This window comes from Haliotis rubra, unplaced genomic scaffold, assembly GCF_003918875.1.
Source record: "Haliotis rubra isolate DU_JTF1 unplaced genomic scaffold, ASM391887v1 Scf8, whole genome shotgun sequence".
NCBI lineage: Eukaryota > Metazoa > Mollusca > Gastropoda > Lepetellida > Haliotidae > Haliotis > Haliotis rubra.
In genome coordinates, this window is record NW_025767523.1 from 4,172,695 (window position 1) to 4,197,440 (window position 24,746).

At 40.0% G+C, this 24,746-nt stretch overlaps 1 protein-coding gene across 2 annotated transcripts; it reads left to right on the forward strand.

The window, feature by feature from the left end:
* The first annotated feature begins 6,058 nt into the window (after nucleotides 1-6,058).
* On the forward strand, nucleotides 6,059-19,010 carry LOC124261456. Of its 2 annotated transcripts, XM_046695770.1 has the most exons (7): nucleotides 6,059-6,373; nucleotides 7,249-7,340; nucleotides 7,554-7,613; nucleotides 8,518-8,574; nucleotides 8,718-8,777; nucleotides 9,010-9,378; nucleotides 18,563-19,010. In XM_046695770.1, exons 1-6 carry the CDS (start codon nucleotides 6,367-6,369, stop codon nucleotides 9,082-9,084), a joined length of 351 nt encoding a protein of 116 aa, XP_046551726.1. In that variant the 5' UTR covers nucleotides 6,059-6,366; the 3' UTR covers nucleotides 9,085-9,378; nucleotides 18,563-19,010. The 2 variants fall into 2 exon arrangements, with proteins under 2 accessions (XP_046551726.1, XP_046551727.1); XM_046695771.1 differs by lacking the exon at nucleotides 7,554-7,613.
* The last annotated feature ends 5,736 nt before the right edge of the window (nucleotides 19,011-24,746 follow it).

Below are 24,746 nucleotides of genomic sequence, written 5' to 3' on the forward strand. Positions count from 1 at the left end.
TTTTTAGCCAATCCCCAGGGGCTATGTTGTCACATGACAGGGGCAAGAGGGAGCGTGGGACCCCCAAGCCTGAAATCTTCCTCTTTCTGCCTGCACTGTCGAGGTGACAACAAGCCAGCTTGTTTTTTAGGTAAGAACCCCAGTTTGCTTCCATATGGCAACTGGGTCTTCTGTATTAAATTCCTATGCATAGTTATGTTGTTAGCAGGATAAGTAATTATCTGTGGCTTTTAAATTAATGCATTATTTAATTTGATAAATCACACTTAAAACAATTGTTGGGTCACTGTCATCAATTATTCTTGCTGTGCCAATCTGGCGAAAGGTCACTCATCTGTGACTGTCCAAACGTGCACTCGATGGCAAGAATAAATGACATGTACTCATTGTAATATATTTTCATCCTTTTAGTAAAGTACTTTGTGTGTTTAGCATTAATTTGCTTATTTGACCTGCCAGTCAAAATTGTCTCTAGCTCATTGCTAAATTCAAAATTTCATTTATTTACAACTTGTTGCTGCTAACAACAGAACTCTTTTTGCCATTTTATTCTCAATTTAAAAAGTGGCTGTATCACTGTCCCGGTTCCCAAACCATGTGCTCAGTTAGAGTATCATGGTATCAGCTGGAACCAATTAGTGGCGGTCATGCTCACTGACCAGTGCTGACCTCTCCACTGAGCAGCACACAGCCTGGGCTGTCTTCGGCTCTCCTCGGCATTCTCCGGCTCCCGTCCGGCTCCATTACAAAATGGCTGCACCGGATGTAAACAAACCTAGGGTCCGTCGTCTGCTTCATGGTTATATTAACATAGCATTGACTACCGGTACCATGCAACTATATCAATCATATTTTAGTATGTTTCCCCACTTGATGTGAAAGTGAAGTCACAGTTTATTCAATAATAATACAATGTATTCTATTATATGGCCAATAATACACCTACAAATTGTAGTAATATAAATCATGTACTATCCGTTTATTACATATTATCAATTTACTTACTATAATTTGGTGTTCATTCTGGGTAGCCCCAAGTGGTGTACCTACTGGGTGTATTGACATTCTGTTGGAGCTAGCCTCATATTGACTAGTATGATCATCCAACAGGCAGTCATACCCCATTTCCCTTAGCCACGTGTCGTACAGGCCAGGTGTCCTGTCGTGGCTATTGTGTATATCAATCAACCGGTTTTCTGTATCATATATTCCAAATGTGTTGGGTATAAATATTGCCCCACTTTGTGTAAATATATGTATTTTTATACTTCCCATTGGCCCTTAAAGTTAATGTGACTTTCACCTCACCTCAGGTGGGGCCCTATGTAAATCCTCTGATAGGAGGGGTGTGACGATTCTTTTGGGTTATATAATTAAAGTTATTTATGTAAATACTCTTTGGGGTTGTGTGCTCATATATGTACATATACTTTTGTTCCAATATTGTGTTTATATATTCTCTAATAATATTGTTTCCCCTAATAAGTATTGTCGTCACATCCTATATATTACCAAGATAGGCCCTTTGGACGGTTCGACGTTAGTAGTGGCTTCTGAGAGGAGGTACTATTCTCGGATGAAAGCCGCTTCTCTCTGTTCGTTTTGTTTCATGGATCTATCTTTTGTGGTTATTTCACAATAGGGTTTTTTAATCTATGGTAGCGTTTCTTTAGCCCGTCAGTTTACATGGTCGACGGCTCCGAAACTCGGGATCTAATCTTATATCTTGGGCGTGTATTTGTTTAACAACCGTGGACCTAGGTACAATCAGTGGCAAGATAAGTCCTTTACATTGTGAACCAACGAGTCGATGGTGATGGGTGGATTGTATTGTTCTCAGCAATTATGTTCAGTCACGAAAACTGGGGATACAGATAACCATTCATTCATTTAACTTATTACCAGGCATTTCGCTGCGAAGCTTAGCAAAATATACGTCCCTACCCAGACAATTCAGGCGCGGACTAAAGGTCAAATCGCTGAATATCTTGCCTTGAGACTGATAATGCTTCTGGTTCAATAATTGCAGAATCGCAGTTCCATATCCGCTTTGGAATGGCAACGGATTTATCTCGTACTATGACTGTAGGTATCCTCTTGTAAGTTAATCAAACCAATCTGGATTTTATTCATCTGTATGGTGAAATCAACATTTTGAAATAGTGTTGAAAACGAAAATAGACTTGTAATAAAATGGTAGACTAACAACTAGTCTCTGAAAAGGACATATTTTACGGAAAAAACAGTTCATAATGAAAAAAAATCAAATCAAATGAAAAGGAGCCCTGAGACTGTGGAAATCTAGACTAGCCACATATTCTAGAATTGCATGGGCTTTCTTGGACATATGTGTTTCAGGGTCTGTATGACAGACCAAAAAATGGGTGAGTTGACATTTAAAAAATAGTATCCAACGTGTACGTACAACTAAGGGATCTTTAACTTTCTCGGGTAATTGTTTCATGGGCAGAAGCAGATTTTAGTATGCAACCAAGGTTCACAAAGATAAAATATTATATATCCTTCTGTCTTTGCAAAGAATAATGACAAATCAACCTTTCCTCATTTCCGTCCAGAATCATAATCTGATTAGGTTTACAATCGCCTCGGGTATTTCATTCCCATAACGAGAATTAATTACCTTCGTCAAACTGTATCACGGATTAAGTCGCATTCATATGTATTCATTTTAGTATTATGTTTGTTATGGCCAGTTTCTCCAAGCTGAAGTCATTATGAAGTTGAGTTAAACTCAATATAGAGCTGGAATAGGGTCTAATTTCTGTTGCTGTTGGTTTAAGACATTGTGAGGGCAAGAATATATTCTGATTTGACTGACGTCGATTACTTATTGAGGAGATTCTGATGTACATAAGACGTCAATCTGAATCAATGGGTCCTTAATTTGAAACAGGCATGATGGTTGTCGGTGCTCGGCATTCTTTAGAACCACGCAGCTGTAATTGTGTGGTCACGATGAGGTAAGGTGAGGTGATTTGAGGTAGGGTGAGGTGAGGTGCGGTGAAATGGTGTTTCAAGATGATTGCACTTCTGCAAACCTACCACTGAATCGCATACTAAGATCACGTCGTCAGCAAAAATTAACATTAAAATCTCCAAAATATCAGGATATAGTTGTACACCATGTTTGCCTTCATGAATAATTTCATTTTCTAATTTACAAATCAAGGAGGAAAAAAGAATAGGACTAACAAACATCCTTGCTGAAACCACCTAATGGGAATTCAAAATAGTTAGTGAATCTCCCATCACTACGTACACACGCCTTTACGCTAGCACGAATACCTTGTAACATAAACAACATTTTCCCCATCCAATCCCGCCCGTCTTAAACATAACCATAATGTTTGCTTTCTTAAAGTCAATAAATGCTACATATAATTTACGTTTTCTTCTTATTAAGTACTTCTGCATAATTTCATACCTGCTTGTGTTTCAGGAATTTTATCTCTAATATTTGCCCACATGATTAATTTTATGTTGAGGATAGAAGTAAACAATTTACCAATACTACTCGTCTGCGTCTATGATTATCAGGGTTACCCCTTCTTATGTAAAGGTACTATAATAGACTGCGACTAGGTTTTGACAAAATTCCAGCATTAAAAACAGTTAAAACATTTATGCAAAAAAGTTAATATAAGATCTTTGGAAGCTTTTATCATCTCTACTACAATCGCGTCCGGATCAGGTGATTATCCGCTTTTGGGATTTCCAGTGGCATCAAGAATTTCGGTTTCTGTTATTATTGAATACAAGATTTCAACATCAATTTCTGTATAACCACTGGTCTCCAAACTAGCCTTAATTTCCAGCAACTTAAGGGGCGGTGGGGTAGCCCAGTGGTTAAAGCGTTCGCTTGTCGTTCTGAAGGTCCGATTCCCACATGGGTGTCACCCGCCGTGATATTGCTGGAATATTGCTAAAAGCGGCGTAAAACTAAACTCACTCACTCCAGCAACTTAGTTGTATCAGTACAATCAGAATCGTCATCAGTCATGCAACCCGACATCAACAAGACGTCTCCACTACAACCAGAATAACACTGACAGGACGACGCCATACCTCTCGCAATACGCCAGAACGGATTCCACAGCCATAGGGGCGTGTCCAAGGCTCGGGTAATATTAACCAGGAAACGTTTAACAGTGACACCGGGGAAAACGATAATACTGATGACTTTAGTTTTTGTAATGGCAACAACACAAGACTCAAACTTTACTAACTAAATAAGATCATTCGACAATGTGTGGTTTTAACATATTTTTATTCTCAAAGAATCTGGTTTGGTAAACAAGCAAGACTTGCTTTCATTAATACCTCACCAGTACATATATCATATAAACAAAATACACAAGAACTGGAAACACAAAAACGACAAATCATACATGTGCATTGTATTTGCTTATGAACCTAGAGCCTGCAGTTACATTTCATTAATTGTTAACACCGCTCCCATACAACATATATATAAATGCAAAATTAAATGAAGGATGTCACGTTCATAATGGTATCCAGGTTACAACTGGTATTACGTCTTATCTGAGTATAGTTACCGCAAGCAAATAAATAATGTCATATGTCGTCAATTGGCATTATTAACAACTTTTATTCGTCCATGGTTTGTCAAAATTATAACATCAATTTTGTAGCATAACATCTCGGTTTGCCACGACGGCAAATGACACATGCCACTGTTCGCCTGAAACTTGCCACGTGAGCGGTTTGATAAACGCGAAAATAACCAGTTTTGTGCAAGGCCATGTCTGTTAACCTTGCCTCCATTGATCGCTGTTTATAGTGCAGGCAAATTCGATTTGGATTTATGTTTTGTTTCAATTCTGCGCCAGTTTGTTGGGATACATTTCGTACTTCGATTTGAGTGGACAGCATTTGGGATATCTAGTAAATGGGCTTGTTCAAAAGAAAGTTGCGTCAGTGATATTTTAGTCATACTTGGCTGGTTGATGCCAGCGTTTCAAAACAAGGCAGCTTAAAGACCCTATTTCAAACCACACTTCTCTAAAAACAAATGACCCGTGAAGGTCCGGGTTAGAATATTGATCTTCAGTAACCCATGCTTGTTGTAAGGAGGCGACTAACGGGATCAGGTGGTCAGGCTCGCTGAATTGGTTGACAGATGTTATCGTATCCCAGTTGTGTAGATCGATGTTGATCACTTGACTTGAATATTTACAGATGGCCGCCATATAGCTTGAATATTGCAGAGCGCGGCATTAAACAACAAACAAACAAAAATCAATTCCTGGAAACTTCCCCTAAACACGAATACACAATGCCATTTCCACCTGAACAGTATTTTTTCATATTGAAGTGTCGTAAAATCGGTCAAATCGACCCGAAAATAATGCACTTTTCACCTCCGCAGATTTGCTGAACTTGATACTGTCACCATCATCTGAATACAGTCAAACTTCAACTATACATATCACCAATCGAGAGGGTCCGGTGAAGGTTTGTCCGGTGAATACAGTACATTTGTGTGTCGAGTCGATGTGTCGAGCTGGCCAATACACAAAGAGCATAGGCTCTACTTTTGAAGATCCGAGTTAGAATTGATGTTCAGCAACCCGTGCTTGTCGTCAGACGCAACTAACAGGATCGCTGACTTGGTCGACGCATGTCATCGTATCTCACTTACGTAGTCACTGGATTGTCTGGTCTAGACTCAGGTATCCACAGACCACTGTCATAAAGCTGGAACATATATCTGAGTGTGGAGCATGGAAAGCACGAGCGCCGCGTCACACGACGTCGTACTCTCCTGTCAACAGAAATGGTTTCTCATCCTATTGTCTCAAAATTCATTTTTCATGCTGATGTTTCAGATTATTTCTTAAGTTTGATAAGCAGTATATTAATATCAATTTCCATGTATTATATTGTTTAAAACTATTTAATAGACATTTCTTCCATGTAGACTCCAAACATGAAATGTTTTCTCTTTGATGTATTTTAAGTAAAATAACTCATCAATAGTAATATTGTTATTGTAGTTTGCTTTCATTGGGCGGTTTTTAAACGTGTTTATGCTCAAATGTCACATGCAAAAAAGAGAGATTCAATTAGTTGAAATACATCAAGTATAGATCCACATAAACAGTTTACAGCCCACCGAGACCCTGTTACGGGTTTGAACAATCGCGCGTTGTAACTTCGCAGAGTAGCGTCCCTTTGAATAGACAGCGTCACTCTGGTGACGCCTTCACTCGTCATCGACGTTCGCTGAATGAGCTCGCGCAAAGGACATCGTCCCTGCTTTTGCTGCTGATATTTCATCTTATACATCGCACGGACTTCTGAAACTCTTCAAAATAGAAGATTATGTCAGGTAGATGGTAATTTGAAACTTAAATTAAATTATAATCAGTAAGAGTGAGTGAGTGAGTTGAGTTTTACACCGCACTCAGCAAAATTTCAGTTATATGGCCGCGGTCTGTAAATAATCGAGTCTGGACCAGACAATCCAGTGATCAACAGCATGAGCATCGATCTGCGAAATTGGGAACCGATGACATGTGTCAACCAAGTCAGTGAGCCTGACCACCCGATCCCGTTAGTCGCCTCTTACGACAAGCATAGTCGCCTTTTGTGGCAAGTATGGGTTGCTGAAGACCTATTCTACCCCGGATCTTCACGGGTCTATAATCAGTAAGAAAATATTGGTACTGTTTCTATATTTCCTCACTCTCGCAGTTGTTATGGGTACGTTTACGTTCCGTTTCACACAATATGTCACAGACAGCAACCTATTGACAATTCTTCTAAAGTGGTTTATTCCTTGTTTGTCCTTAAAGTTGTCAAACTGAATCATGCCTGGTGGATATCAATGTGAAAGTTGTACAAAATGTACAAAATTAAATGTCTTCTACATTATTACGCTGCTATATATGCGAAGTGTATGAAAAAGTTTCAGGAAACATTTTCTCTTATATTAGTGAATGTTGAGGATGCTTTTACGGCTTCTATTCTTAGTAAGGTGAGTGAGTTAGGTTTAAAGCCGGCTTTTAGCAATATTCCAGCAATAATACCGCTATGGACACCAGAAATTATCTTCACGCGTACCCATGAGGTGTTCGAATCCATACCTTCAGCGTGGAATCATGTACTTCTGTGGAAAATAGGCAACCAAGTAGATATTGCACTTAATTATTTACAATTTCTATATGCCACGTCGTTTAAGTATTTCTTTTACACCGCTGGCAGGTCTTAAACTTGGTCTTGTCGCCTACCTGTCGACATCAGCCAGTGGGGTACGGAAACTCCCGTCTACCATCGCCGGACATGCCGCCCAAAAGGTAACTGTTTTCATGTCTGTTGTTATTTACAAAAGTCAGAAGACTGAACACATGAAAAACGAAGGGAAACAAACTTTTTAAGGACATTAAAAACAGAGATTATATAACTCGAATTAACATTATTGAATATTAAGGCAGTAACAAAACAAACACATGTAGTTAAATATTTCCTATGTGCTCTTGCTTGTCGCGTGTGTGTCTTTCTTATAACAGATGTTTGATACAATGGATACGCTGCCAGCTTTTGGACTGGGACAGCCCAGCATCTTCGGGGTAAGATATACTAATATCTATGACTATATATATTACTTACAGCAAGATTTCATTTTAATCACATACTTTGGGAGTTATAATTCAATGTCCACCGAGAAATTGAACTAAATATCTACCGCCCAGTAGAAACGGAGTCAGTTTCGTTTCGTACATTATTTCTTATAACTTGTGAGGTCTAGTGTAGTGTAGTTTACTGCATAGAGCGACGTTTCTGTGTAGATTCTTACACCGTTTTCAAGCTAAAAGTTACAACGGATTGTTTATTGCATAGGGCGACGTTTCGGTGAAGAGTCTCACACCGTTTTCAAACTTGACGTGTAACTTTTAAAGTTCTATCTAAAGTGTAACATTTACCTTGCAAATGTCAATCTGTCTAGGATGAAATAATAGACATGGGATAAATATGAATTTGTCTTTTTCTAATATTTCAATGATCTCTTCAGGAAGTTTTTGCTGTGGTTGTATTTGTTGTTTTAACGCGGTAACATCAACATTCCAACTATATGACTCATTAATCGAGTCTGGATTAGATAAACTAGAGTGCAATGATCCACATCATCAAAGCATCGTATGGTACTAACGATAAAACGTAGTCCTTGCCTATCCGCCCGATCTGGATGTGATCTGCAATGACAATGGGTTGCAGGGGCCAACTGGGATATAACACAGGTATAGATGGGGACGTTTTCTTAGTAAGAATTTTGAGGTACGGTTTCCCTTATTTCCAAAAGAACATGAGGCGGTTTTATAGCAATATCCAGATCCTATCTGTTGAAAGCACAAATGTGTCTTGAGATTGCATGTGTTACATGCATGAACAAATTATGTACGTTGGGTACATTACTTCTGTCCCTTGTAATATTATAAGATCGACGCACGTGAGATACATGGATTCTAACTTCAGGAAGACGCAATGGACACACAGCCCGCCACAGGACACAGTCAGTTCAGTATATTCTCGGTAGGTAACGTAAGTTGTTTTCATTGTCATTTTCCAATTACATAATCTGACAGTAGGAACATGAACATTTATATCATCACTGAATAAACATGACCTGGGTCACATGGATCGTATTACAGTGTTTACTTGTTTGTTTACTTCAGGACAATGACATGGACACTCTTCCTGCAACAGGACCTGCACAGTTTAGCATCTTTGCCAAGGTAGGAATGTATTGTAATGTTTCTGGCTTTAACAAATCAGCTTAAAGACACTCTCCACTAACTGAATTGTTGTGTTGACTCTTCATTTTACTTGACATGCTTCTATCTCTAGGCTGTTGCTTCTTTCCAATACTATACACACCTAAACCAAATACTATACACAACTAACCAAATACTATATTGAACTTGGGGACATGTTCAATTACTTACCAGATGGTGTTTCCCACTTCAGCCTCCAAGCTGGAGGAACGTGACCGGTACTTTTGGTACCATGAATCTAAGCCACATCCTGAAGACAGGGCACTGAAGCTCACCTTCATAACTCAAGATCAAGGTGGATCTGGAGGGATGGACCTTGCCACAGATCCTTGGTCCACGGACTGGCGTATAGGACCGATACTTTGGCCGATAGATGATCTTTGTGGGTATACGACTGTACACCTCTTTATCGATTTTGAAAGATGTGCTACTCATTTTCAACGAGTGAATGGAATTGTGTGCTCGTTTGGGGTAATTGTAGTGTCTGGCCATGTCACGGGGGATAACGTAGGAGGGAATGTTGTGCAGGGATGAGGCGATTCGAGAAGTGTTGATGGGTCAGGTCAGGACGGGGAAGTACAGCATGTTGGGACGTGGAAGCAAAGAGTGTTTGGATAACTTGGGATAACAAGAGGGGAGAAAATGTGACTGGAAGTGTGCAGCGTGTGTAACAGTGTTGGTATGAAAGGAAGGTGATATCTATGTAGGAGGGGGGTCTCTGACTGCCTTTGGATAATGAGTGATTCCGTAAAAAAATTAACAAAGCTGAACATTCGGCGGAAGTAATTAAATAAAGTAATTAAAAAAGTGATCCTTTGGAGTATTGCTGTTCCATTATATGTCGTCAATATCATATCCTTTATATAAATATATTGTAACTGGGTATACGCGATATAGACATAGCTGTATGCATAGATTTCCTATGAACTGTAAATTTGTATTTATAGCAGTACAAGTATTTGCTCTTGAGTATACCAGTTTTATTACATGACCAATGCTGTATATTAAAAACAAAAATGGTCTATACACATGCATTTAGACCAAATTTCATTATGTGATCTATATTTACTATTGTTACACATTATTGCTATTCATTTATTGATATAGTTATATGTATTTATATCTTTCTATAAACGCTTCCTGTATAACATGTAATTGTATTTTGTATATGTTAATGCAGATTTACCTCATAATTTATACTAGAATCCTATGTACATAACTTCTAAAAAATATTGTGCTTGTTTTCTACAAATGGTACTGTTGTTAAACATGTTTATCATTGCTGAACATTTATTGATTAATATACATGTATTCATATCTTTGAAAAAACAACTTCTAACACAATCTGAATATATATGTGCATAATGATATTTAGCAGTTCTACCTCAAAACACTTGTGTGTACAATTTCTGTAACATAGTATTATTGTTACACGTTGTTATTATTGCTATACATTTGTTGATTTATGTACTTTTATTTTTCAATAAAGATTTTACATTGTTGATGATTTTCTGACTGTGGTATATACTGGTAGATTAGACTGAAGCCTATAATTTTATATTCTACTGTCATCTTATGACTCAGAGATGGATCAAAATCATAAAACAAATCGCGAACAATTACTTATCAAACAAGAGACAACAATAGTTACCTCAACTTAGAAGTGAGTGTGCGTTCGGGTTGAGCAAATTCCCCAATAGTGATCCAAAGTCAGGATTTGTCACGGTAGGTAGGTTGGTTGTTGATTAACTGGACCAGACAATCCAGTGATCAACAGCATGAGCATCGATCTGCGCAATTGGGATACATTAGCGTGTGTCAACCAAGTCAGCGCCACCCGATCCCGTTAGTCGCCTCCTACGACAGGTGCGGGCTGCTGAAGACCAATTCTAACCCGGATCTTCACGGATGATTTGTCACGGACCAGACGATGCTGGCCGCAAGAGGAGGCATAATGGATGGTATTGTCAGGTTGGATGACTGTTTGAATGTGTGTCCTCGTACATCAAGGGGGTGTATCATCGCTCCTGCTATCAATCTCTACTTTGGTCCAGATCCGACTGTTTACAGGTGACCGCAGTCTAAGTAGACTAAAGCCTTGTTTACATGCACCACTTTTACCCCCATGGGTATTTTGCCCCTGGGCGTAAATTTACCCGCAGGGGCAAATGGCAAAATTGTGCCTGCGTTTACATTGTGGGAGGTATTGATATTTCTTGTCACTTCTCCATAACCATGGATAAATATAGACGTTTGTCCAAATCTAGAAAACGGAAGAGATTCGTCCAAACTTTGTGCGTGGGTTCATCACTAGAGAACGCCTTGTTTTGGAAAAGGAAAGGAGTAGATATTTGTCGGAAGTAACTGTACCACGTTCTGATGAAACTCAGTGTAAAGAAAACGTCAGAATGTCAAGGGACATGTTCCAGCGCCTCTGTGAATAGTTCCATCTTCACATTCAAAACGATTCGAGTAGCAGTGGCAATATACTACTTGGCCACAACAGTAGAATATCGCTTTGTTGGTAATCTGTTTGGGATTCACAGGTCAACAGTTTGTTGTGTAGTACATGAAGTGTGTTATGCCATTTGTACACACGTGTTTCCAGATGTTGTGAAGTTTCCTATATGCGAGGAAAGCTTCAAAGCTTCAGCAGATGGTGTCCCATCTTACCACAGTCCCCAGACTGGAAGAAAAGAGTGGGTACTGCTAACAATGATGGTGACATGCCTGTCGTCACCATTGCAGATCCGGCCTATCATATGTCTCACTAGCTCTTAACACCTTACGGCAACGGAGGAACCCAACCAGATGAGAAGTCATACTTCAACTTCCACTTCAGCAGTGCCCGGATGGTCATTGAAAATACATTTGGACGCTTCAAAGGAAGATGTAGGCGCATAACATGTGTGAATCAGACCACATGTTCAACCCTGACTGGCTGGATGAGGTTGAGATACATGATGGCGACCAAGGACCACAAGGTCAAGTTGATACCACTGGACAAGAATGTTGGACATTGGATGGATGATGGATTGGCATATGGTTGAGGAGTGTTCATGATGAACTGTAGCATACGCAATTGGTGTTCTCCGTCAGAAGCTTTCTGTCTTTCTCCTTTATCCAGTTTGCAAACTCTCTATTTTCTTTCTCTCGTCATTTTTCTCATTTCCAGCTCAATTTGTTTCTTTTCCAACTCGATCTGCCTTGCTTCAATATCTTCATTAGGTTTAGCAAACTAGTCCATGACAGTTTTCAAAGTTGTTTGCAGTTTGGGTTTTCTTTGTTTTCCGTTTTGTTTCTTTTCATATGACCATTTTGTTGGCCATTTTTAACATATTCATAATCTCCTGGCTCAGCAAGTTCGACATCATCAGCAATGTTGTCGGTAAAATGATCATCAGTAACTTCAAGATCAGATATGTCTGTATCTGATGCAACTGACTGCTGGAGACTTTGAATGCCCTTTCCAGGTGAAGTCGCAAAATTTCATTTAGCTGTTCATAAAATGTGCAGAGTTTTCGGGTATGTCCACTCCTCTTAAGTGAATCCCTACACTGTCCATATGATTTTTAAGTGTTTTCGTTCGTTCTGTGCATTGTATGGCCGTTTTCTCAAAGCCCAGTTCATGCATTACTTTGTTCACCTTTGAATAAACAGCTGTATCAGCTTTTGAGGGGCTGCCCAGAAGGGATTGGATGGGCATGTCTCCGCAGATACAGAGCAGACCCTTTGTCTCATCATCTGTCCAGGCTTAACCACGTTGTAACGTTATAGGAGGCATGTTGTTTCCAGTGTAGAGCTACAGATTAATGACAGGGTGGGTAGTGCATACCAACAACATACATACCAACAAAATGCATGTCTAGATTTCCTGGAAAACCATTCCATTATAAGCAGGGATGGATGGTTCTACAAATGTACCCCTGGTTGTATTTAGCTTGATAGACCGTTTACATGACACTTTTACCCCAGGGGTAAATGAATTTGCTCCACCTCTTGACCAGGGGCAGAATACCCCCCTTGGGGTATAATTTACCCCCCCTGTTAGACCCGTTTATACGACAAAATTTGCCTCTCAGGGGTATTTTACCCCCAGGGGCAAAGGGGTGCATGTAAACAAGGCTTTAGACTCAGTATTATTCGTTACACTGCTATACTGAGTCTAACAAAACCTAGTTGAAAGTCGCGTCAGATAACCTTTGGTCAATCAGACAACGACTACTTGTTAGGGTTCGGCGGGACTTACAAAACGGTTTGGGGATGTTCTCTTCCCTGGTCGCAGACACTGATCTATCAACAAACGAAAATCCGCATAAAACACATATATTTGACCAGCAGTATATACGCTTATGGGTTTCTAATGATATGGTTATTATTTGCTTATATTTTCGCAAGATGCCATCCTTGAATATTGACAAAAACGCTATTTTCTGCGACTGTTTACTCATTGCGTGTATCACTCGGAAGCGATCGTGCGGAAAATAGCATTCGGAATCGTTCGAGTTTTTGAGGTAAAGGTTCACACGGTTTGTGCGAATGTTAACTTTCGCGATTTGGTAAGCTGTGATCTGATTGGTCAGTCCAAAAGGTTAGCTGACAGGACCTTCTACAAGGTTTTGTTAGACTCAGTATAGCAGTTTACTTAGACTGCATGCAGGTGACCGTCACATAGCTGAGTGCTATACACAGCATGTAAGCAAACAAACTTTTATGATTTTCTCAGACACATCAGAACACGTAAACACGGAAGACCCTTATCAAAATATCATTGATGACTCCGACTCTTAACAGAGGGCTTCATTATGTGAAGTTCCAGGTTAGAATTGGTCTTCAGCACCCATGCTTGTCGTAAGAGGCGACTAACGGGATCGGGTGGTCAGGCTCGCTGACGTGTCATCGGTTCCTAATTGTGTAGGTCGATGCTCATGATGTTGATCATTGGAGTGTGTCGTCCAGACTCAATTATTTACAGACCAGTGGCGTTAAACAACAAACAAACAAAAATAATTGTATTTTAGTGTCTGCACGACCATGGAAACCGTCTTCAACTATAAACATCACAAGTGAGAAACAATCCGTTGTTTCATGATAATTTCTGATTATTTGCTCTGAATAGGGAGGTTTCCTCTCTGATTATTTGCTCTGAATAGGGGAAGAGGGAAAGGTTTGCGTGGTACAGCTTTGTAAGGAGTCGGTGTGAAGCACTGATACACATAAATGAGGGACCTTACATGTGAATATACCGGTTAGAAATGATCCTCAGCAACACCTTTGTCGAGAAAGGCGACTAACGGGATCGGGTCGCTGACCACCAGACTCAGTTATACAGATGGAAAATATCTGAGCGCGATGGACTCCACTTTGCCGTAGTACCTTGTTTAACAGAAAAGGGTTCTTACCCTACAATCCCAAAACGCATCTCACGCCAATGTTTCTCAAGCAGAATATGAATAAGAAAATATCCACATACCGAGTAAACCATTTGTCAAGGCAATATATACATGTATTTTAAACTCATTTTATACATACATTTAATTTAGAATCAAATAGAATGAAATGCTTGCCATAGATTTGTTTTAAGCGATGAGTGCTTAACCAAAGAAAATAATCAACAAATGGCGACCAATAAAAGTTGTGTTTTTCCGATAACTTTCATTATTTATACATGTGTGTATGTAATAATACCAGATGCAAAGACACCTAAACAACTGAAATACCACGACTTGAAATACATTATGGGGAAATCAAGGCAAAACCCCAACAACTTTCAAACCACTGAGAATTATATAACGGGTTTGAAAAATCGCGCTTCGTAACTTGCAGAGTAACGTCCCTTTGAACAGACAACGTCACTATGGCGACGTTTTCATTCCTCATCGACGATCGGCGAATGTGCACGTGCAAACGACATTGTCTCTGCTTTTGTTTCTAATATATCATCTTATACATTATCGGTACTTCTTAAACTCTTCCCAAACTGTGGATAATGTCTGGTAGGTAGTAATTTGAATTTAGCATGAACTTGTTATCCTTAAAAACGTGTTGATACGGTATTATATAAATTAAATTCTCATACTTTCTCATGTTGTAGTTCAGTTGACTTTTCCTTTCAGAAATTTGGTACACAGAGAGTTAAACTTTGTCAGGTATTCTAAAGTTATATTTTTCATTTTTGTAATTGTATTCAAAGGTACCAACGGGATCATGTCTTGTGGGTAGTATTTTTAGAGTTACAAGTAAATGTATATAAATTTGTCTTATATAAACTGTAACGCTGTTATCAAGCTGTGAAATGGTTTTAGATGATATTTTTTCCTCATGATCTAGAATGATTTGTATTAGGATGTGTTTTGCTTTAGTGAGTTGAGTTGTAACGGCTTAAGCAATATCCGTGCAATATCACCGCCGGCGACACCAGAAATGGGCTTCACACGTGTTGTTAATGAGGAGAATCGAACCCAGACCACAGCTGTCTTCCGATGTATAAAGTTACGGCAGTTGGAATAGATCTACTTGGAAATTCTTCATGTATTTTCATGAAGAATATTTTTACAATATCAAATAAATGTTGCAATTTATTGTTTATCACGTCTTTACGTCACTTAATAATTTTTCCACACCACTGGCAGGTTTTAAACTTGGTCTTGTCCCCTACCTGTCGACATCAGCCAGTCATATTGGAGTATTGGAATCGTGGATTCCAGTGAAGAAAATATTTGAAATATCAGTCAGATCTAATTTATCATTTCCGTACGACCAATCGTTGATAAATATTATTATGTAAAATAGTAAGTAGATATTGCAATTTATTAGTTTATTTATAGTTTAGGTATAATTTATGTATTAGTTATCATTTCTTTGTGACACGCCACTCAATAATATTTCCACAGGTCTTAAACTTGGTCTTGTCGCCTACCTCTCGACATCAGCCAGTGGCTTACGGAAACTCCCACCTACCATCGCCGGACATGCCGCCCAACAGGTAACTGTTTTTCATATCTGTTCTTCTTTACAAAAGTCTGTAAATTTAGTATATGAAACAAGCAAAGTTTTGTTCAGATACGGAAGAGGTAAATGTAGCAGAGAATTGGCAGAGATTAATATTCAACTGGTAAAAAGGCAGTAATGAAACAAGCCCGTGGGGTTAGATATTTGGTATATTTCTCATAAAATAGAGGCGTAGATAATAACTGATTCAAACAAACAGGAGTGAGTTTAGTTTACGCCGCACTCAGCAATATTCCAGTTATATGGCGGCGGTCTGTAAATAATCGAGTCTGGACCAGACAATTCAGTGATCAACAACATGAGCATCGATCTGCGCAATTGGGAACCGATGACATGTGTCAATCAAGCCAGCGAGCCTGACCACCCGATCCCGTTAGTCGCCTCTGACGACAAGCATGGGTTGCTGAAGGTACATTCTAACTTGGACCTTCACGGGTCAAACAAACAGGAAGGAAGACATTAATTATTTCTTATATATTTCAACTTGCTCCTAGAACGTCTTTCGGTTGTTGTTTGTTCATAACAGATGTTTGAAGCAATGGATACGCTGCCAGCCTTTGGTCTGGGCCAGGGCAGCATCTTCAGGGTAAGATTTCTTTCTGTTCAACACTGTTTTAAGTAGTGCATAAAACATAATTTAAGAAATGCTAATACAACTATGATTAAATGTAATGTCGTGTTTACACTTCTAAATGACTGTAAAACTTAGTGGTTACGATTTTTAAAGCATGAACCACTGTCTTTGTGAGTTACGTTTGGGGTTACAAAAATATCCATCGAGAAAGAAGATTATATACTATGTTAATAATACAATTTTCAAGTGTTTTATGATCCCATTTGGGTTGGATTAAATATACATGTTGTTTTTAAGCGTGGCCTCGGCAACATGACGTCAGGCTCTATTAGAGGGACCGTTCATAAATTATGGCTCTTTGTGTGTGTGTGTGTGTGTGTGTGTGTGTGTGTGTGTGCGAGTGAGTGAGTGATATGATGATTTTAAGGGGGGGTCACCCATTTTGTTCTGGGGAGGTAGGGGGGTCATCAATTTTGTACACGTTTCTAAGGGGTCAGCAATTTTGCACATAAAAATATTTTAAAAATATGCTTAAAAATATGGAAAGGGGAGGGGGGTCATTGACTTTGTACATGACATGCACCGGGGGGGTCCACTTACTTTGTACATACATTTTAGGGGGGGTCATTCACATAAAAATCATCATCTACCCCCCTAGCCATAAATTATGAAAGATCCCTAATACTTGAGTCTGGATTAGCCAAACTTGATAAACAATCCACATCATCGAGGCACCATGACACTGACGATAAACCGATCAAGGAACAACCGTCAATGAAACTAGCTATATGATCCGCCTCATTCGACATGAATGGATTGTCATGGTATAAGCATGGAGAAATGGCATGGTATCAAGAAGGGGGAGGAGTTCTGATATTTCAATCAGAACTCTGGATTCCTGTAGTAATACCCATACAGACGAGCAGGCAGGATGTTGTTCAGGACTACGTGTTACCACACTTACCGTGGATATGCGGTACCGTATTGTCTTCCCTATGCCTTGTATAGTCTCGACCAGCGTGATCGATCTACGCAACCTGGATACGATGACGTGTGTCAACTATGTAAGCAAGAAGTTATTAGGCTTCTATGTTGTTCATGACTATGTGTTTCAGCACACACTGAGCATGGATATGTTAGGTACCTTATTGACATGCCTTGTATTAAGATGGCGGAGAGGTTACTCTTGTTACACATGGATTCTAACTTCAGGAAAACACAATGGACACACAGCCCGCCACAGGACACAGTCAGTTCAGTATATTCTCGGTAGGTAACGTAAGTTGTTTTCATTGTCATTTTCCAATTACATAATCTGACAGTAGGAACATGAATATTTATATCATCACTGAATAAACATGACACGGGTCACATGGATCGTATTACAGTGTTTACTTGTTTGTTTACTTCAGGACAATGACATGGACACTCTTCCTGCAACAGGACCTGCACAGTTTAGCATCTTTGCCAAGGTAGGAATGTATTGTAATGTTTCTGGCTTTAACAAATCAGCTTAAAGACACCCTCCACTAACTGAATTGTTGTGTTGACTCTTCATTTTACTTGACATGCTTCTATCTCAAGGTTGTTGCTTCTTTCGAATACTATACACACTTAACCAAATACTATACACACCTAAACCAAATACTATACACAGCTAAACCAAATACTATACACAACTAAACCAAATACTATACACACCTAAACCAAATACTAAACACACCTAAACCAAATACTATATTGAACTTGCGGACATGTTCAATTACTTACCAGATGGTGTTTCCCACTTCAGCCTCCAAGCTGGAGGAACGTGACCGGTACTTTTGGTACCATGAATCTAAGCCACATCCTGAAGACAGGGCACTGAAGCTCACCTTCATAACTCAAAATCAAGGTGGATCTGCAGGGATGGACCTTGCCACAGATCCTTGGTCCACGGACTGGCGTATAGGACCGATACTTTGGCCGATAGATGATCTTTGTGGGTATACGACTGTACACCTCTTTATCGATGTTGAAAGATGTGCTACTCATTTTCAACGAGTGAATGGAATTGTGTGCTCGTTTGGGGTAATTGTAGTGTCTGGCCATATCACGGGGGATAACGTAGGAGGGAATGTTGTGCAGGGATGAGGCGATTCGAGAAGTGTTGATGGGTCAGGTTATACAGGAAGGGTACACGAGGTCAGGACGGGGAAGTACAGCATGTTGGGACGTGGAAGCAAAGAGTGTTTGGATAACTTGGGATAACAAGAGGGGAGAAAATGTGACTGGAAGTGTGCAGCGTGTGTAACAGTGTTGGTATGAAAGGAAGGTGATATCTATGTAGGAGGGGGGTCTCTGACTGCCTTTGGATAATGAGTGATTCCGTAAAAAAATTAACAAAGCTGAACATTCGGCGGAAGTAATTAAATAAAGTAATTAAAAAAGTGATCCTTTGGAGTATTGCTGTTCCATTATATGTCGTCAATATCATATCCTTTATATAAATATATTGTAACTGGGTATACGCGATATAGACATAGCTGTATGCATAGATTTCCTATGAACTGTAAATTTGTATTTATAGCAGTACAAGTATTTGCTCTTGAGTATACCAGTTTTATTACATGACCAATGCTGTATATTAAAAACAAAAATGGTCTATACACATGCATTTAGACCAAATTTCATTATGTGATCTATATTTACTATTGTTACACATTATTGCTTTTCATTTATTGATATAGTTATATGTATTTATATCTTTCTATAAACGCTTCCTGTATAACATGTTATTGTATTTTGTATATGTTAATGCAGATTTACCACATAATTTATACTAGAATCCTATGTACATAACTTCTAAAAAATATTGTGCTTGTTTTCTACAAATGGTACTGTTGTTAAACATGTTTATCATTGCTGAACATTTATTGATTAATATACATGTATTCATATCTTTGAAAAAACAACTTCTAACACAATCTGAATATATATGTGCATAATGATATTTAGCAGTTCTACCTCAAAACACTTGTGTGTACAATTTCTGTAACATAGTATTATTGTTACACATTGTTATTATTGCTATACATTTGTTGATTTATGTACTTTTATTTTTCAATAAAGATTTTACATTGTTGATGTTTTTCTGACTGTGGTATATACTGGTAGATTAGACTGAAGCCTATAATTTTATATTCTACTGTCATCTTATGACTCAGGTGAGGTGAGGTGAATTGGGTTTAACGTCGTACTTGAGAATATTTCGCTCATATGACGACGTGCATGCGCGTGTATGTGTATGTCCGGCTGCTTGTACTAGCCCAGACTGAAGCTGGTTTTATAGTGCTAGCCCACTGAGATACCATGCCGCAGTGAAGCATGAATACCCCACTCAGACACATTATACTGACTCCGAGGCGACCAGTCCTTGTTGTACCCATTAATGCCGAGCGCCAGGCAGGAACCAACAAGTACCGTATTTTAACGTCTTTTGGTATGACGCGGTCGGGGATCGAACCCGCGACCTTCCGCACTCCGGGCGGACGCTCTAACCACTACACCACGGAGGCGGTCCTTATGACTCAGAGATGGATCAAAATCATAAAACAAATCGCGAACAATTACTTATCAAACAAGGGACAACAATAGTTACCTCAAGTTAGAAGTGAGTGTGCGTTTGGCTTGAGCAAATTCCCCAATAGTGATCCAAAGTCAGGATTTGTCACGGTAGGTCGGTTGGTTGTTGATTAACTGGACCAGACAATCCAGTGATCAACAGCATGAGCATCGATCTGCGCAATTGGGATACATTGACGTGTGTCAACCAAGTCAGCGCCACCCGATCCCGTTAGTCGCCTCCTACGACAGGTGCGGGTTGCTGAAGACCAATTCTAACCCAGATCTTCACGGATGATTTGTCACGGACCAGACGATGCTGGCCGCAAGAGGAGGCATAATGGATGGTATTGTCAGGTTGGATGACTGTTTGAATGTGTGTCCTCGTACATCAAGGGGGTGTATCATCGCTCCTGCTATCAATCTCTACTTTGGTCCAGATCCGACTGTTTACAGGTGACCGCAGTCTAAGCCGCGTTTACATGCACCGTTTACCCCCGGGGGTAAAATACCCCCAGGGGCAAATGTGCCTCCAGGGGGCAAATTTGGTCATGTAAACGGTACATGCAGGGGTAAATATTTACCCCATGGGGGGTATTGAGGCAAAATTTGCCCCAGGTCAAAAGGTAGGGCAAATCTGTTTACCTCCGGGGGTAAATATACCCCCGGCAAACGTGTCATTTAAACGCTTTTTATATTTTTTCACGGGGGGCAAATGACAAATATCTAACACCCCTGTACAGAAAATGGACTCTTTTTTGCTTGGAAATCTATATTTAGCACTTATGCAATAGGTTGCTTCATTACCAACACTCTTGTGCACTTTGAGGAAGTGAAAATGCCCCCACAGAAGAAGTGCTCGCGGGGTAATTCGTGGTGCGATGATAGCACAAAGTGCCTTCTAAGTATTTGGAGTGATTTGAAAGCACAATCCCAACTGGATAGTCCCTCGAAAGCAGACAATGCTGTATACAGCAAAATCAGCAATGCTTTACATGACATGGGTTATGAGAGAACGAGGTTTCAGTGTAAGGAGAGGATGAAAACTCTCAAAAAGTCGTACAAACAATGCCGTAATGCACTGAAGAAAAGTGGACAATCACACAGAACGTGTAAATTCTACAAGGAAATGAATGAAATACTGGAGGTAAGGCCAGCCACCTCTCCTGGAAAGGTGATCCAGAGTCTTAAACCACCAGTATCAGATGCAGAAGACTCTGATGCTGCTGCTGATGGTGGTGATCCTGCTTCTGAGGAGATGGAGGATGTCATACCTCTGCTCGAGGGTGAGGATTTGGACATAGATGTCTCAGGAATCGAAAACAAGGATGATAAATCATATGCTGAACCACAAACAAAAGAAGAGGCAATAATCGAAACTAAAACAACAAAGCAGAGGGGAAAACAAAGAAAAAGCCGCTTTCAAGCATCTATAGAGACTGTAATGGACAGATTCACTAAGTCAAATGAAAGTATTGAAGCAAGTCAAGTTGAATTAGAAAAGAAAAGGATTGAACTTGAAATGAAGAAAATACATGACGAGGCCCACAGGAGAGAGTTTGAACTGAAGAAACTTGATAGAGAGGAGAAACAGCGAACAGCAGACAGAGACCACCAACTGCGAATGCTCCAACTGATCATGAGTAGCAGACCACAGTTTCCTCTGCAGGCAGCTATGCTTCCAGGTCAAGCTTCAGTCCACCCAGTGCCATCTTACAGCCAGGGTTCGGATGACTACAAGCAGCCAGTGCCCAGCACAAGCACTGCAACTCCACCAGGCGACAGCATATCAGATTACTCAGAGGTAGACATAACCCCCATCCAAGGTCCCAGGAGAAGCCGTGGTAGTGTTACCCACAACACTGATGGCAGCAGTCTTTATAACCTGTGACTGACTTGCTCACTGAGTGTGAATTTTTAGAAAACTGCTAAGAATGCAGTGTGTTTATGCAAGTTAGATTTTATTTCTGTTTGTCCCTAATGCAACTTAACTCTTGTTTTCAAATGAAGGCTGAAGTAATGTTTGGATCACAACTTAATTTAGCTATAGATTGAATTCTGGTAAACAAGGAATTCTTATGTTTCAAGCTGCGAAAGTCGTCTTTACCTATCCATTGTTTGACTGAATTGGGAAAATACTGTGCTGTCTGCGGTAATATCTCACCACTATCTGCCAAAGCCCTCAGCTTAGAGTTTGAGAACACCCGCGCATCGTGAACTCGACCTGGCCAGCCTATGCAGACATCAGTGAACCTGTACTTATCATCGCAAACAGCTTGCATGATAATTAAATATAACCCTTTTATATTCACATAATCAGAGTGGAATTGCTGCAGGGCCACAATTGGAATGTGTGTTGAATCTATAGCACCTCCACAATTTGGAAAGTTCCATTTCTGTTGGAACCCTGAAATAACTCTTTTAAGTTCTTCATCTTGAGGGAACGTGACCACAGCTGGGAATATGTGTGTGTAAATGTGGATGTCACACATAACACCATAACTTGCAAAAATCTGTTTCTTCTCCTTTTCTTTGACAGCCGCCTGTACCTGTCCATGGTCAGATTGAAATGAGAATGATGAATACCCACCCCCTGTCTTAAAACCCATGTAAACGCAAAGCTTTAAGCTGCGTTTACATGACACTAATTTGCCCCCGGGGTATTTTACCCCCCGTGGGCTAATTTACCCCCAGGGGCAAAGGGCAAAAGAATTTACTAAAGCCTTGTTTACATGCACCACTTTTACCCCCCATGGGTATTTTGCCCCTGGGCGTAAATTTACCCGCAGGGGCAAATGGCAAAATTGTGCCTGCGTTTACATGGTGGGAGGTATTGATATTTCTTGTCACTTCTCCATAACCATGGATAAATATAGACGTTTGTCCAAATCTAGAAAACGGAAGAGATTCGTCCAAACTTTGTGCGTGGGTTCATCACTAGAGAACGCCTTGTTTTGGAAAAGGAAAGGAGTAGATATTGGTCGGAAGTAACTCAGTGTAAAGAAAACGTCAGAATGTCAAGGGACATGTTCCAGCGCCTCTGTGAATAGTTCCATCTTCACATTCAAAACGATTCGAGTAGCAGTGGCAATATACTACTTGGCCACAACAGTAGAATATCGCTTTGTTGGTAATCTGTTTGGGATTCACAGGTCAACAGTTTGTTGTGTGGTACATGAAGTGTGTTATGCCACTTGTACACACGTGTTTCCAGATGTTGTGAAGTTTCCTATATGCGAGGAAAGCTTCAGCAGATGGTGTCCCATCTTACCACAGTCCCCAGACTGGAAGAAAAGAGTGGGTACTGCTAACAATGATGGTGACATGCCTGTCGTCACCATTGCAGATCCGGCCTATCATATGTCTCACTAGCTCTTAACACCTTACGGCAACGGAGGAACCCAACCAGATGAGAAGTCATACTTCAACTTCCACTTCAGCAGTGCCCGGATGGTCATTGAAAATACATTTGGACGCTTCAAAGGAAGATGTAGGCGCATAGCATGTGTGAATCAGACCACATGTTCAACCCTGACTGGCTGGATGAGGTTGAGATACATGATGGCGACCAAGGACCACAAGGTCAAGTTGATACCACTGGACAAGAATGTTGGACATTGGATGGATGATGGATTGGCATATGGTTGAGGAGTGTTCATGATGAACTGTAGCATACGTAATTGGTGTTCTCCGTCAGAAGCTTTCTGTCTTTCTCCTTTATCCAGTTTCCCAAGTGCAAACTCTCTATTTTCTTTCTCTCGTCATTTTTCTCATTTCAAGCTCAATTTGTTTCTTTTCCAACTCGATCTGCCTTGCTTCAATATCTTCATTAGGTTTAGCAAACTAGTCCATGACAGTTTTCAAAGTTGTTTGCAGTTTGGGTTTTCTTTGTTTTCCGTTTTGTTTCTTTTCATATGACCATTTTGTTGGCCATTTTTAACATATTCATAATCTCCTGGCTCAGCAAGTTCGACATCATCAGCAATGTTGTCGGTAAAATGATCATCAGTAACTTCAAGATCAGATATGTCTGTATCTGATGCAACTGACTGCTGGAGACTTTGAATGCCCTTTCCAGGTGAAGTCGCAAAATTTCATTTAGCTGTTCATAAAATGTGCAGAGTTTTCGGGTATGTCCACTCCTCTTAAGTGAATCCCTACACTGTCCATATGATTTTTTTAAGTGTTTTCGTTCGTTCTGTGCATTGTATGGCCGTTTTCTCAAAGCCCAGTTCATGCATTACTTTGTTCACCTTTGAATAAACAGCTGTATCAGCTTTTGAGGGGCTGCCCAGAAGGGATTGGATGGGCATGTCTCCGCAGATACAGAGCAGACCCTTTGTCTCATCATCTGTCCAGGCTTAACCACGTTGTAACGTTATAGGAGGCATGTTGTTTCCAGTGTAGAGCTACAGATTAATGACAGGGTGGGTAGTGCATACCAACAACATACATACCAACAAAATGCATGTCTAGATTTCCTGGAAAACCATTCCATTATAAGCAGGGATGGATGGTTCTACAAATGTACCCCTGGTTGTATTTAGCTTGATAGACCGTTTACATGACACTTTTACCCCAAGGGGGTAAATGAATTTGCTCCACCTCTTGACCAGGGGCAGAATACCCCCCTTGGGGTATAATTTTACACACACACACACACACACACACACACACACACACACACCCGTAAGACCCGTTTATACGACAAAATTTGCCTCTCAGGGGTATTTTACCCCCGG